The 12,508-nt window shown below is 44.4% G+C and overlaps 1 protein-coding gene across 2 annotated transcripts in view; it reads left to right on the forward strand.

The window, feature by feature from the left end:
• Positions 1–736: 736 nt before the first annotated feature.
• Positions 737–12,508, forward strand: part of srxn1 (sulfiredoxin 1 homolog (S. cerevisiae)) — a 109,318-nt gene continuing 97,546 nt past the window's right edge. Inside the window, exon 1 of one of the 2 annotated variants that reach the window (XM_043710818.1) lies at positions 737–1,185. In XM_043710818.1, the coding sequence (XP_043566753.1) occupies positions 925–1,185 (261 nt within the window). In that variant the 5' untranslated portion in view covers positions 737–924. The remainder of the gene's footprint in view (positions 1,186–12,508) is intronic. The other variant, XM_043710817.1, reaches the window with a different exon arrangement.

Raw genomic sequence — 12,508 nt, forward strand, 5'->3', positions numbered from 1 at the left:
CCACACCGACCCGCCGAAGCGAAACCCACCCATACCCCTACATTTACCCCTTACCTAACACTACAGGCAATTTAGTATGGCCAATTAACCTAGGGAAAAGACTTTCTCTATTTATCCTATCCATGCCCCTCATAATTTTGTAAACCTCTATAAGGCCACCCTTCAGCCTCCAACGCTCCAGGGAAAACAGCCCCAGCTTATTCAGCCTCTCCCTATAGCTCAAATCCTCCAACCCTGGCAACATCCTTGTAAATCTTTTCTGAACCTTTTCAAGTTTCACAACATCTTGCCGATAGAAAGGAGACCAGAGCTGCACGCAATATTCCAACAGTGGTTTAACCGATGTCCTGTACAGCCACAGCATGACCTCCCAACTACTGTACTCAATACTCTGACCTGCTCTCCACCCTCTTCATGTCAGCTCCCTTGATGTAGATGGGAGCATGTCCTCCTCTTTTCTTCCTGTAGTCAATGATCAGATTTTTGTTTTGCCCACATTGAAAGAAAAGTTATCATTGCACCAGAGACCAAGCCCTCTATTTCATTTCTGTATTTTGACTGAATTGCAACTCATTCTGCCTATTCTCATTGCTCAATCATTCACCAATAACGCTATTCATGATGACGTTGCGAAAAAGAAAAGCCGAGTTAAAAGCTACCCTGCCAAGGGAGAGATGCTAATAATTGTTTTGTATTCTAATTTTTAAAATGATACATTTAAACATAACATCAGTGATGAGAATGGTGGTTGGTGTGTACTCTGAATCTGCAAGGTTAGACGTCCCTAGTCAGTGAATGGGGAAAGGTGTGGAGGGTCAGAGAATTCTCTCCACCCCGGGGATGTGAATGAATCAGTCCTGGCTCTGTCTTGAGCTGACACATTGTATCAACGCTTGGTGATTGCAACAAAAACAAATCCAGGAAATGTTACACCGTGTCCGCAACCAAATATCCAACAGCCGCCGTCCGTTACTTTGTAACCTCGCTAACACTTTACAGAAATCGTGGGAAGGTATGCAGTGTTCCAGCCATTCACAACCGAGCAAGGCTGAACATGAAGAGATAGACAGCGTTCGCACTGGGAACCTCCCAGAGACTCACAATGTGCCCATGAGTATTCTCATCAGACCCTTCCCTCCTGTGCTGGACCAAGAGAAAGTGAGGAGTCTGATGGAGAGTATAGAGGTAGGACATCGCAATGTTTCATTCCCTCTGGAGGTTATTAGGAACAACTATCTCTGAATGGGTGAGATAAAAAAAAATACAGCGGGGTGTCGACCAGGAACATTAAATTAAAACCATTCCTAAAATGTATATTCCTATCGAGAACTAAAATGACATTGTTTTTGAGTGAACGTGATTATTCATGTCCCATGACCTGACATGATTTACAAGATTTGATACAACGCTTTTTAATCGAAATTTCATTTCTCGCTCTTTTTTGGTAATTTGCTGCGTTTTATTAATGGGGATACTTTGTGTATTGTGAGGGATTTGGATGGTGTATAATCACGGGATTAATTCTAGCCTCCGATTTATAGTTAATGTTTATCATAGCTCAGCTTTGACACTGACAGAGTCGGAACTTGCTGCTTTTGATCGATATCTTCCGGGTCAGGGTAGAGGTGGAACAGCTGATATGAGAAGAGGTATTCTTAAATCCTTGCAGGATTCGAACCAGAGAGTGGAGCATTGCACCCAGTGAGAGAAAAGAAGATAGGGAAGGGGGAACAACATTAGTTCAGGAGGGCTTTGCAGTGTCCGAAAAAGAGAATGTCTCACAAGTTCAAGAACAGAATCAATCTAGCTAGAGCTAAGGCACAGAAAGGTCATAATTACATTGTTAGCAATGATGTGGTCATTGACTCACACAGCATGGAAACAGGTCCTTTGGTTGCACTAGTACCCGCTGACCATGTTCCTAAACTAAACCAAACCAGTCCCACTTGCCTGTGTTTGGCCTCTATCACTCCAAATCTTTCCTACTTATGTACTTATTGAAATGTCATAGAGTCATAGAGATGTACAGCATGGAAACAGACCCTTCGGCCCAACCCGTCCATGCTGACCAGATATCCCAACCCAATCTAGTCCCACCTGCCAGCACCCAGCCCATATCCCTCCAAACCCTCCCTATTCATATACCCATCCAAATGCCTCTTAAATGTTGCAATTGTACCAGCCTCCATCACATCCTCTGGCAGCTCATTCCATGCACGTACCACCCTCTGTGTGAAAAAGTTGCCCCTTAGGTCTCTTTTATATCTTTTCCCTCTCACCCTAAACCTATGCCCTCTAGTTCTGGACTCCCCGACCCCAGGGAAAAGACTTTGCCTATTTATCCTATCCATGCCCCTCATGTGTCTTTTAAATGTTGTAACTGTACCTGCATCCACCACTTTCTTTCCACACATGAACCACTCTCTGCATGTTTTTTTTAAAGTTGTCACTCATATCCTTTTTAAAATTTTCTCCTCACACCTTAAAAATATGCCCCTAGTTTTCAACTCCCACACTCTAGGGAAAAGACCCTTGCTTTTCACCTTATCTATGCCCTTCATGATTTTGTAAACTGCTATAAGGTCCTGAATTACAGTGAAAAAAAGTCCCAGCCTATTTTTATAACTCAAACCATCTATTCCCAGCAACATCCTGGTACATCTTTTCTGAGCCCTCTTTAGTTTAAAAATATTCTTCCCATATCAAGGTGACCAGAACTGCACACAGTTCTCCACAAGAGGCCACACCAACATCCCATATAACCTCAACATCCCAACTTCTATACTCAAAGCTCTGAACAATGAAGGTAAGTCTTCTTATCCATCCTGTCTAACTGTGAAGCAAATTTCAAAGAATTATGTATCTGAACCTCTAAGTCTCTCTCTGTTCTACAACACTACCTTGGGCCTTATCATTAATTGTATAAGTCTTCCCTTTTTTTTGTTTTACCAAGATCCAATACCTCGCATTTATCCAAATTAAGCTCCGTCTGCCCCTCCTCAGCCCATTGATCCAATTGATCAAGATCGCTTTGTGATCTTAGATAACTTTCTTCTTTGTTCATGATACCACCAATTTTGGTGTCATCCACAAACCTACTTACTAGTCTGCAGATCACTCATATTGGGAAGGTTGTAAAGGTACAAGTTTGAAGAGAAATTAGAGAGACGTCTACATTATAGATTACAATGTGGGACATCAATGACTCAGTTGTGGACGGAATACTGGAAATGTAAGGGGCAAGTGAGGCAAGGGTTTTTGAATTGTTTTCAGAAGAAATGCCCACAATGCATTGCACCTTTTGTTTCCATCCAACAAGAATGTTGGACCTGGCTCTTGGAAAAGAGATGGCTAAATGAATCAAGTGTCAGAAGGGCTTTTGCCTGAAACATCAATGTTTCTGCTCCTCGGATGCTGCCTGACCTGCTGTGCTTTTCCAACACCATTCTAATCTTGACCCTGATCTCCAGCATCTGCAGTCCTCAATTTCGCCCAGCTATCATTGTATCTCAGGTTCAGTATGATGGTGGAGGATAAGAAAAATCATTTGGCACTGAGCCAATCTCAATGGGCAAGAAGAGAGCTGGGGCAGGATAGACTGGAATGAGAAGTTGTCAGGAAAAAAAACTGTAACTGAACATTGTCCTACTTTCAAAGATTTTTTTTTACAGTCATGGTATATTCCCTCAAATGGGAAAAGTAGGACAGACAAATCCAGGGCTCTTGAATGACAAAGGAGATAGAAATTAAAATAAAGTATGCTAATGAGAGGTGTCAAATAGATTATATAATTGAGAACAAAGAGGAATGCAGAAGGTTCAGAGAGGGGCAAGTAAGAGACAGCAAAGAGAGATTAGGAGAAAACACTGGCATCCAAAATTAGGGTGTCCCAAAGCCTTTAATAGACATATATAAAGATAATAAAGGAATGGTAAAAGGGGGAGTAGGCCTAATTAGAGATCACAAATGAGATTTACACATGGGACCAGGGGTGTAGCTGAGTTAAATGAATATTGTCCATCTGTCTTTACCAAAGAGAGAAATGCTACCCAGGCCATGGTGACAGAGGAGGAAACTGTGTCGAGAAGGATTCAACATTGTTGAGGAAGAAATATTGAATAGACTGTTAGAAGGGCAGCATGGGGGCTCGGTGGTTAGCACTGTTGCCTCACAGCACCAAGGACCCAGGTTCAATTCCCATCTTGGCCAACTCCCTGTGTGGAGTTTGCACATTCTCCATGCATCTGCATGAGTTTCCTCCCACAATCCAAAAATGTGCAACTCAAGTGAATTGACCATGCTAAATTGCCCATAGTGTTAGGTGCATTAGTCAGGGGTAAACATAGGGTAGGGGACTGGGTCTGGGTGGGTTACTCTTTGAATGGTCAGTGTGGACTTGTTGGGCCGAAGGGCCTGTTTCCATATTGTAGGGAATCTAATCTAATCAAACTTAAAGTTGACAAGGCACCAGGAGAGGATGAGATATTTCCAAGAATACTGAAGGCAGTGAGAGTGGAAATTGTCAGGGCAGTGACCATAATCTTTCGTCTTCCCTAGACTCTGGGGAGGTACCAGAAGATTGGAGAATTGCACACATTGCAGTCTTGTTCAAGAAGGTTTGTACAGATAAGTCTGGCAATTGTGGACCAGTCAGTTTAACCTCAATAGTGGGGAAGTTTCGAGATTTATATGGGATAGAATTAGTCATGTATAAAATGTGGGTTGATGAGGAAGAAAAAAGTGGGTTGATGAGGAAGACTCGAGGATGTGGCGCTGGAAAAGCACAGCGTGTCAGACAGCATCCAAGGACTAGGAGAATCGACATGTTGAGCATAAGCTCTTCATCAGGAATGAGGCTTGTGGGCCAAGGGGGCGGAGAGATAAATGGGAAAGAGGTGGGGCTGGGGCGGAAGGTAACTAGGAATGTGATGGATAAATGAAGGTGGTTAGGGAAGGTGATAGTTTGGAGAGGAGGGTGGAACAGATGGGTGGGAAGGAAGATGGACAGGTCAAGAGGGCAGTACTGAGTTGGAGGCTTGTGACTGGGATAAGGTGGGGGGAGGGGAAATGAGGAAACTGGTGAACTCCGCATTCATCCAGTGTGGTTGCACGGTCCCAGTCCAGAAGATGCGGTGTTCTTCCTCCAGTCGGGTGGTTAGGGTTTGGTGATGGAAGAGGCCCAGGGCCTGCATGTCCTTGGTGGAGTGGGAGGGGGAATTAAAGTATTTAGCCATGGGGTGGTGTGGTTGTTGGTGCAGGTGTCCCAGATTTGTTCTCTAAAACAATCCACAAGTTGGTGTCCTGTCTCCCCAATGTAGAGGAGACCACGTCGGATGCAACGGATGCAGTAGATGGTGTGAGTGGAAGTACAGGGAAATCTCTGTTGGATGTAGATGGATCCTTTGGGGCCTTGGATGGAGGTGCGGTGGCAGGTGTGGATACAGGTTTTGCACTTCCTGCGTTGGCAGGGGAAGGTGCCAGTATTGGGATGTGGATCTGACAAGAGAGTCACGGAGGGAATGGTTTCTCTGAAATGCAGGTAGGTGTGGGGAGGGAAATATATCCCCAGTGGTGGGGTAGGTTTGTAGGTGGCGATAGTGGCAGAGGATAATGTGATATACCCGGTGTTAGCTTGGACTTCTGAAGGGGAACTGTGACTTACTTTGGGGTGGCACGGTGGTTCAGTGGTTAGCACTGCTGCCACACAGCGCCAAGGACCCGGGTTCGATTCCCACCTCGGGCGACTGTTTGGAGTTTGCACATTCTCCCCATATCTGCATGGGTTTCCTCCAGGTGCTCCGGTTTCCTCCCACAATCCAAAGGTGTGCAGGTTAGGTGGATTGGCCATGCTAAATTGCCATTATGATAGATGTATTAGTCAGGGGTTGGGGAATTGGACTGCGTGGGTTACTCATTGGAGGGTCGGTGTGGACTTGTTGGGCTGAAGCACTTGTTTCCATACTGTAGGGAATCTAATCCAACTTGTTGGAATTTATTGAGGAAGTAAGAGGTTTGATGTGGCTAATGCTATTAATTGTGGTGAACATGGATTTCCATAAGGTGTTTGAGACAGTGTCTCACAACAAATCTGAGAAAAGTTATCAGCCATTGAATAAAAGAGACAGTGACAAAGTGGATATGAAATTGGTTGAAGAACAGGAAACAGAGTGTCAATGGATAGTTTTCAGTCATATAAAACAGGGAATTGCAGGTGCTGCAGACCTGAAACAAAAATAGAAATTGCTGGCGAAACTCAGTAGGTCTGGCAGCATCTGTGGGGAGAAAGCAGAGGTATCACTTTGAGTCTGGTGACTTCATCAGAACCATTCCTTATCGGTTATCATGAAGATTCACTGGTTACTTTCCAGGCTGGAGAAAGGGCTGTGTAAAGTTCCCCTGGGGAACAATATTGGGACCCTTGAATTTCCTGATCTACATGAATGATCAAGATCTTGCTGTACCAGTGACAATTTCAAAGCTTGCATGTGATTCAAAACTTGGAAGAATTGTAAACTGTGAGAACAATAATTTGGAACTCCGAAAGGATGTAATCAAATTTGTGGAGTGAGTGGATAGCTGACTGATGAAGATCAATGCAGAGAAGTGTGGGATGATAAGACCATAACAAGGGGGTCTCTTGTGGTGCAGTGATAGTTTAAGTCCCACCTGCTCCAAAGGTATGTATAATATCTCTGAATAGGTTGATTAGAAAAATAGGTTAAATTTTTAAAAAAGTAAAGAAAGACCGTAGCAATAAGACATAGTGCCAGATGGAGGCCGTTGAGCCCATCAAGGCTGTTTTGATGATTCCCAACTCCACTTTATCTGCCTTTTCCCTCAGAACCCTTGATTTCCTTACTCATTAAAAATCTGTCTAAGTCAGCCTTATTATGCATTTTGGTAGAAAGAACCACTGGAAGACAATATAAAATAAGTGGTGCAAATCCCAAGTGGATGCAGTGGCAGAGGCACCTGGGTATTATTGATTGAAGGTGGCAGGACAGGTAGAGGGAGCTGTTAAGCAGACAGCATCTTGTGCTTTATTAATAGGGGCATATAGTATAAGGCCAAGGAGGTGATTTCAAACTTGTTGACGACGCTAGTTAAAACTCCGTTGAAGTATTGTGTACAATTCTGGCTGCCACATTATGGGAAGGATGTGAACGTATCGGAGATAGTAAAGAGCAATTTATGAGAATGATTCCAGGAATGAGGAGCTTCAGATATGAGGATAATGTGAGGATAACAGGAGATCTAAGTGGGGTTTTCAAGATCATGAGTGGGTGGGACCAAATGGATAGGTACAAACTGCTCCCAAAGTGTGGAGGTGCAGGTGTTGGCCTGGGGTGGACCAAAGTCAGAAGTCACATGACACTAGGTTATAGCCAACAGGTTTATTTGAAATCGCAAGTTTTCAGACCCTCACTCCTTTGTCAGGTGACGAAGGGGCAGCACGCCGAAAACTTGCGATTTCAAATAAACTTGTTGGACTATAACCTGGTTTCATGTGACTTCTAAAGGGAACAAGAACAAGAGGGCACAAATTTTAATGTGATTTGCAAAAAGAGCAAATGTAAAGTGAGAAAATAACAGAGAGTAGCTAGGGCTGGTCTCTTCCCACCCTACCTCTTGCAAAAATGCCATCCCGTATTCCCAGTTCCTCCGCCTCCGCCATATCTGCTTCCAGGAGGACCAGTTCCACCACAGAACGCACCAGATGGCCTCCTTCTTTAGAGACCGCAATTTCCCTTCCCACGTGGTTAAAGATGCCCTCCAACGCATCTCGTCTACATCCCGCACCTCCGCCCTCAGACCCCACCCCTCCAACCGTAACAAGGACAGAACGCAGGAACTGTAAAACCTGTGCCCACACCTCCTCCCTCACCTCCATCCAAGGCCCCAAAGGAGCTTTCCACATCCATCAAAGTTTTACCTGCACATCCACTAATATCATCTATTGTATCCGTTGCTCCCGATGCGGTCTCCTCTACATTGGGGAGATTGGGCGCCTCCTAGCAGAGCGCTTTAGGGAACATCTCCGGGACACCCGCACCAATCAACCAAATCGCCAGTGGCTCAACATTTCAACTCCCCCTCCCACTCTGCCGAGGATATGGAGGTCCTGGGCCTCCTTCACCGCCACTCCCTCACCACCAGATGCCTGGAGGAAGAACGCCTCATCTTCCGCCTTGGAACACTTCAACCCCAGGGCATCAATGTGGATTTTAACAGTTTCCTCATTTCCCCTTCCCCCACCTCATCCTAGCTTCTAACCTCCAGCAACTCGATCCCCTGACCTGTCCGGACTTGTCCGACCTGCCCAGCTCCTTTTCCACCTATCCACTCCACCCTCTCCTCCCTGACCTATCACCTTCATCTCCTTCCCCACTGACCTATTGTACTCTATGCTACTCTCTCCCCACCCCCACCCTCCTCTAGCTTATCTCTCCACGTTTCAGGCTCTCTGCCTTTATTCCTGATGAAGGGCTTTTGCCTGAAACGTCAATTTTGCTGCTCCTTGGATGCTGTCTGAACTGTTGTGCTCTTCCAGCACCACTGATCCAGAATCTGGTTTCCTGGTCTGAGGTCTTCCTGCAGTTACCGTGGAGGACTCTGCCTTTCAACCCCTTCCCTTGCCTGAGACATGATGACCCTCAGGTTAAAACCACCACCACCAGCTGTTTCTCTCTAATGAGTGAGCAGCCCCTGGTAAGACAGGGAACGTTTCTTCATTAAGGTATGGAGCGTTTAGGAGCAGTAGAGGCAGCTTCACTTGTGACATTTGAGGAGGCATTGGATGATTATTTGGATTGAAATAATATGCAGAGGTATGGGGTATAAGCAGGAGTTTGGCATGAGGTAATCATAGGATCTCTACAGTGTGGAAACAGGCCATTCAGCCCAACAAGCCCACACCAACATTAACCAAACCAGACCCATTCCCCTACCCTATTACTCTACATTTACCCCTGACTAATGCAACTAACCTACACATCGCTGAACACTATGGGCAATTTAGCATGGCCAATTCACCTAATCTGCACATCTTTGGATTGCAGGAGGAAACCAGAGCACTGTGAGGAAACCCGCACAGACATGGGGAGAATGTGCAAACTCCAATAGACAGTTGCCCGAGGCTGGAATCGAACCCAGGTCCCTGGCGTTGTGAGGCAGCAATGATAACCACTGAGCCACTGTGCCCCCTGCCCCCACCCCAAATGATGGGCCGTGTGCAGGATTGGACTAGAAAGAGTATCTGGGTGTCTGTGGGTCAGCATGGACAAGATGGGCCAAGTGCCATTTCTGTGGTTTTTGCGAGGAATGCTGTCTCAGATTTTTTTTAAAGCTAAGCTATATTCGAGGATTTGCTGCAAATATCTCGGAGGCCCCCAGTCTGAGTTGTCTTATTCCAATGTAAATATTCCTGGTCTTTCTTTATGGTCGAGTCCCATTTGTCTGCTTTAGTGTGGCCTTCTTTGTATTCTCTCCAAGGTCAGGATATCCCTCCTGTGACATGATGCCCAGAATTATAAACAATACTCAAGGTGGAGTGACTCAGAGCTTTGTACAAGCTAACTATCCACTTCCTGGATTTGTACTATATCCCTTAAGCTACACATCTTAAGAATCTATTTGGCTTTTCCACTACCACTACCCATTGTATTAACACTTTGAAAGGTGTTTATTCCCAAAGATTCCAGATTGCATTTCCTGTCGCTTATACCAAGGTAATTTTTGTTCTGACTCACACTCCTCTAGCTCCTTAATTCAACACTTTTATCCAATAAACGGCATGTCTGATTTTTAAGGTCCAATCCCCCTCACCCCTCCTGCAATATCTTCCTATTCTCTGAAGCTGTGTTTCATTATTAATAATGATATGTAGTGAATCTAGATCAGAGTTTTTGGAATAAATCCCAGCTGAGTGAATGGACAACTCTATTGCAAACCTTCTAAAACTCAGCTTGATTGTTTCTTTTAACTCTGTCATGGGATGTGGGCATCTCTGGCAAGGTTGGAATTTGTTGCTTTTCTGTAACTGTCCCTGGAAGCTAGCGGTGAACATTCTGTGACGGCCCCAATGCATACATACAAACAAACATGTAAACGTAGTAGCAGTAGTAAGCCATTCAGCCCGTTGAGCCTTTTCCACCATTCAACATTTTTTTATTCATTCACAGGATGTGAACATCACTGGCCAGGCCAGTAATTATTGCCCATCCCTAATTGCCCAGGAGGCAGTTAAAAGTCAACCACATTGCTGTGTGTCTGAAGTCACAAGTAGGCCAGACCGGGTAAAAATATCCTTCCCTAAAGAGCATTAGTGAACCAGTGACTTTTTATTAGTGACTTTTTATTCAAATGGGTCTGACGTTAGACTTTAATTTTTTTTTATTGAATTCAAATGCCAGCATCTGCCATGACAGGATTCAAACCCAGGTCCCCTGAACATCAGCTGGTATCTAGATTGGCAGATTAATGGTAATACCACTAGGGCATTGCCTCCCCTAAACTTGATCATGACTGACCTGACTTTGGCCTGAACTCCACATTCCCAATTACCCCAGTGAGCTATTCCAGAGTATCCTTTATGCTAAAATTGTGCAGAGCCTTGATTAGGCCACACTTGGAGTGGTGTAAACAGTTCTAGATTACAGATAGGACTTGAAGACACAAGGAAAAGCAGCAAAAATAATTGGGCGATGCCAGAAATGATATAAACAGTAGTGATACCTATCAGGAAAGATTGAACAGGTTGGAGCAGGGAAAAAAAGATTGAGAGGCAGTATTTGTTGAGTGTATTTGACTTACTTAAGAATGTGGTCACTTTAGATTTTTATTCTGCATGGCTGTTCAGGTATAGTAACTTAGAAGGGCTAACCTGTGCACAGCCTGCACTGGATTACTGCACAGCCTGGAGGGAACATTCCTGGGGATAAGCTGGTGGATGCTTTCAAGATTAAGAGATTTGATAGGAAACAAAAAGTCTGGAAGAGACCTGAACCTGAGACCAAAAATATAAGATAACCAGTAATAAGTTCAGAAGAACATTATTTGAGAATATGGAACTTTGCATCACATGGAGCATTTGTAGGGAATAGTAGTTAAAGGAAAGCTGGACAGCACGTGAAAAAGAAAGAAATAGAAGAAAAATTGCTGGGAGAAAGAAGGGAGGAAGTAGGCTAGTATGGAACATAAGCAACAGCTTGGACATGATGGGCTGAATGGCCTGTATTTATTCTGTTAACACCTCATATATTTTGTATTTCCATTTCCATCATCTGAAGCCAGCCTCACCTGTTTGGAGCTAGAATCTCTCGCTGGCTTCTCTCACAAGTGGCCGTTCTTGCGACATGAGGAAACGTTGAACATTGATGAGCTATTTGTCCATGACAGCCGGACTTGACCAAACCTCCACACTTGCATATTTTCCCAGCAAGGCCCACTGTATAGTAAGCAGTACATTTCGCCCACCTCACTCAAATGTCCCGTCCATTTGAGGCAGGAAGCAGCTGCGCTGTAGAAACCTAGAAGACTCAAGTTTGATCCCTGATCTGGTGATCATTAGTTGGGGGTTAGACAATTGATTTCAAAGCCCTTAGCATAAGGAGAAGAAAAATAAGTAGAATTCCTATTAACACTGCAGCTTCTCTGTGTGGTTATTGACTGTGGTCAAATAGACATAGAGTTGCCAACAATGACTGGGTATGTAATTCCTTGGAAGCAGTGTCACACATAGACAGGATGGTGAAGGCGGCGTTTGGATACTTGCCTTCATTGGTCAGAGCATTGAGTATAGGAGTTGTGACATCATGTTGCACCTGTACAAGACATTGGCAAGGCCACTTTTGGAATTCTGCATATAATTCTAGTGCTATAAGAAGGATATTCTTTAAACTAGGAAGGGTGCAGAAAATATTGACATGGATATTACCAGGGTTGGAAGGTTTGAGTTACAAGGAGAGGCTCGAAATTCTTAGACTTTTTGCCATGAGTGTCAGAAGCTCAGGGGTGACCTTTATGGATGTTTATAAAATCATGGGGAACGTTGATATGGTAAATAGCCAAGGTCTTTTTCCAAGGGTGGGGGAGTTCAGAACTACAGCCATAGGTTTAAGGTGAGAGTGGAAAGATTTAAAAGGGACCTTAGGGGCTACTTTTTCACACAGAGGGTAGTAAGTGTATGGAATGAGCTGCCAGAGGATTTGGTAGAGCTCGTACAATTACAGCATTTAAAAGGTATCTGGATGGGTACATGAAGAGGAAGGGTTTAGAGGGATATAGACCAAACACAGGCAAATGGGACTAGCTAGGTTTAGGAAACCTGGTTGGCATGGACTAGTTGAACTGAAGGGTCTGTTTCCATGCTGTATGACCCTATATTGTCACATTGGAGCTTTCTGCTTCCAACTGCCCACCCTAGTGTTATAAAACTTTCCCTCCACTCATACACGTTAACCCCCAAAAAAATGAGTGTTGTGGATGGAGGGAAAGACTGGAAGGGTAG

This window comes from Chiloscyllium plagiosum, chromosome 20 (genome assembly GCF_004010195.1).
Source record: "Chiloscyllium plagiosum isolate BGI_BamShark_2017 chromosome 20, ASM401019v2, whole genome shotgun sequence".
Taxonomy (NCBI): domain Eukaryota; kingdom Metazoa; phylum Chordata; class Chondrichthyes; order Orectolobiformes; family Hemiscylliidae; genus Chiloscyllium; species Chiloscyllium plagiosum.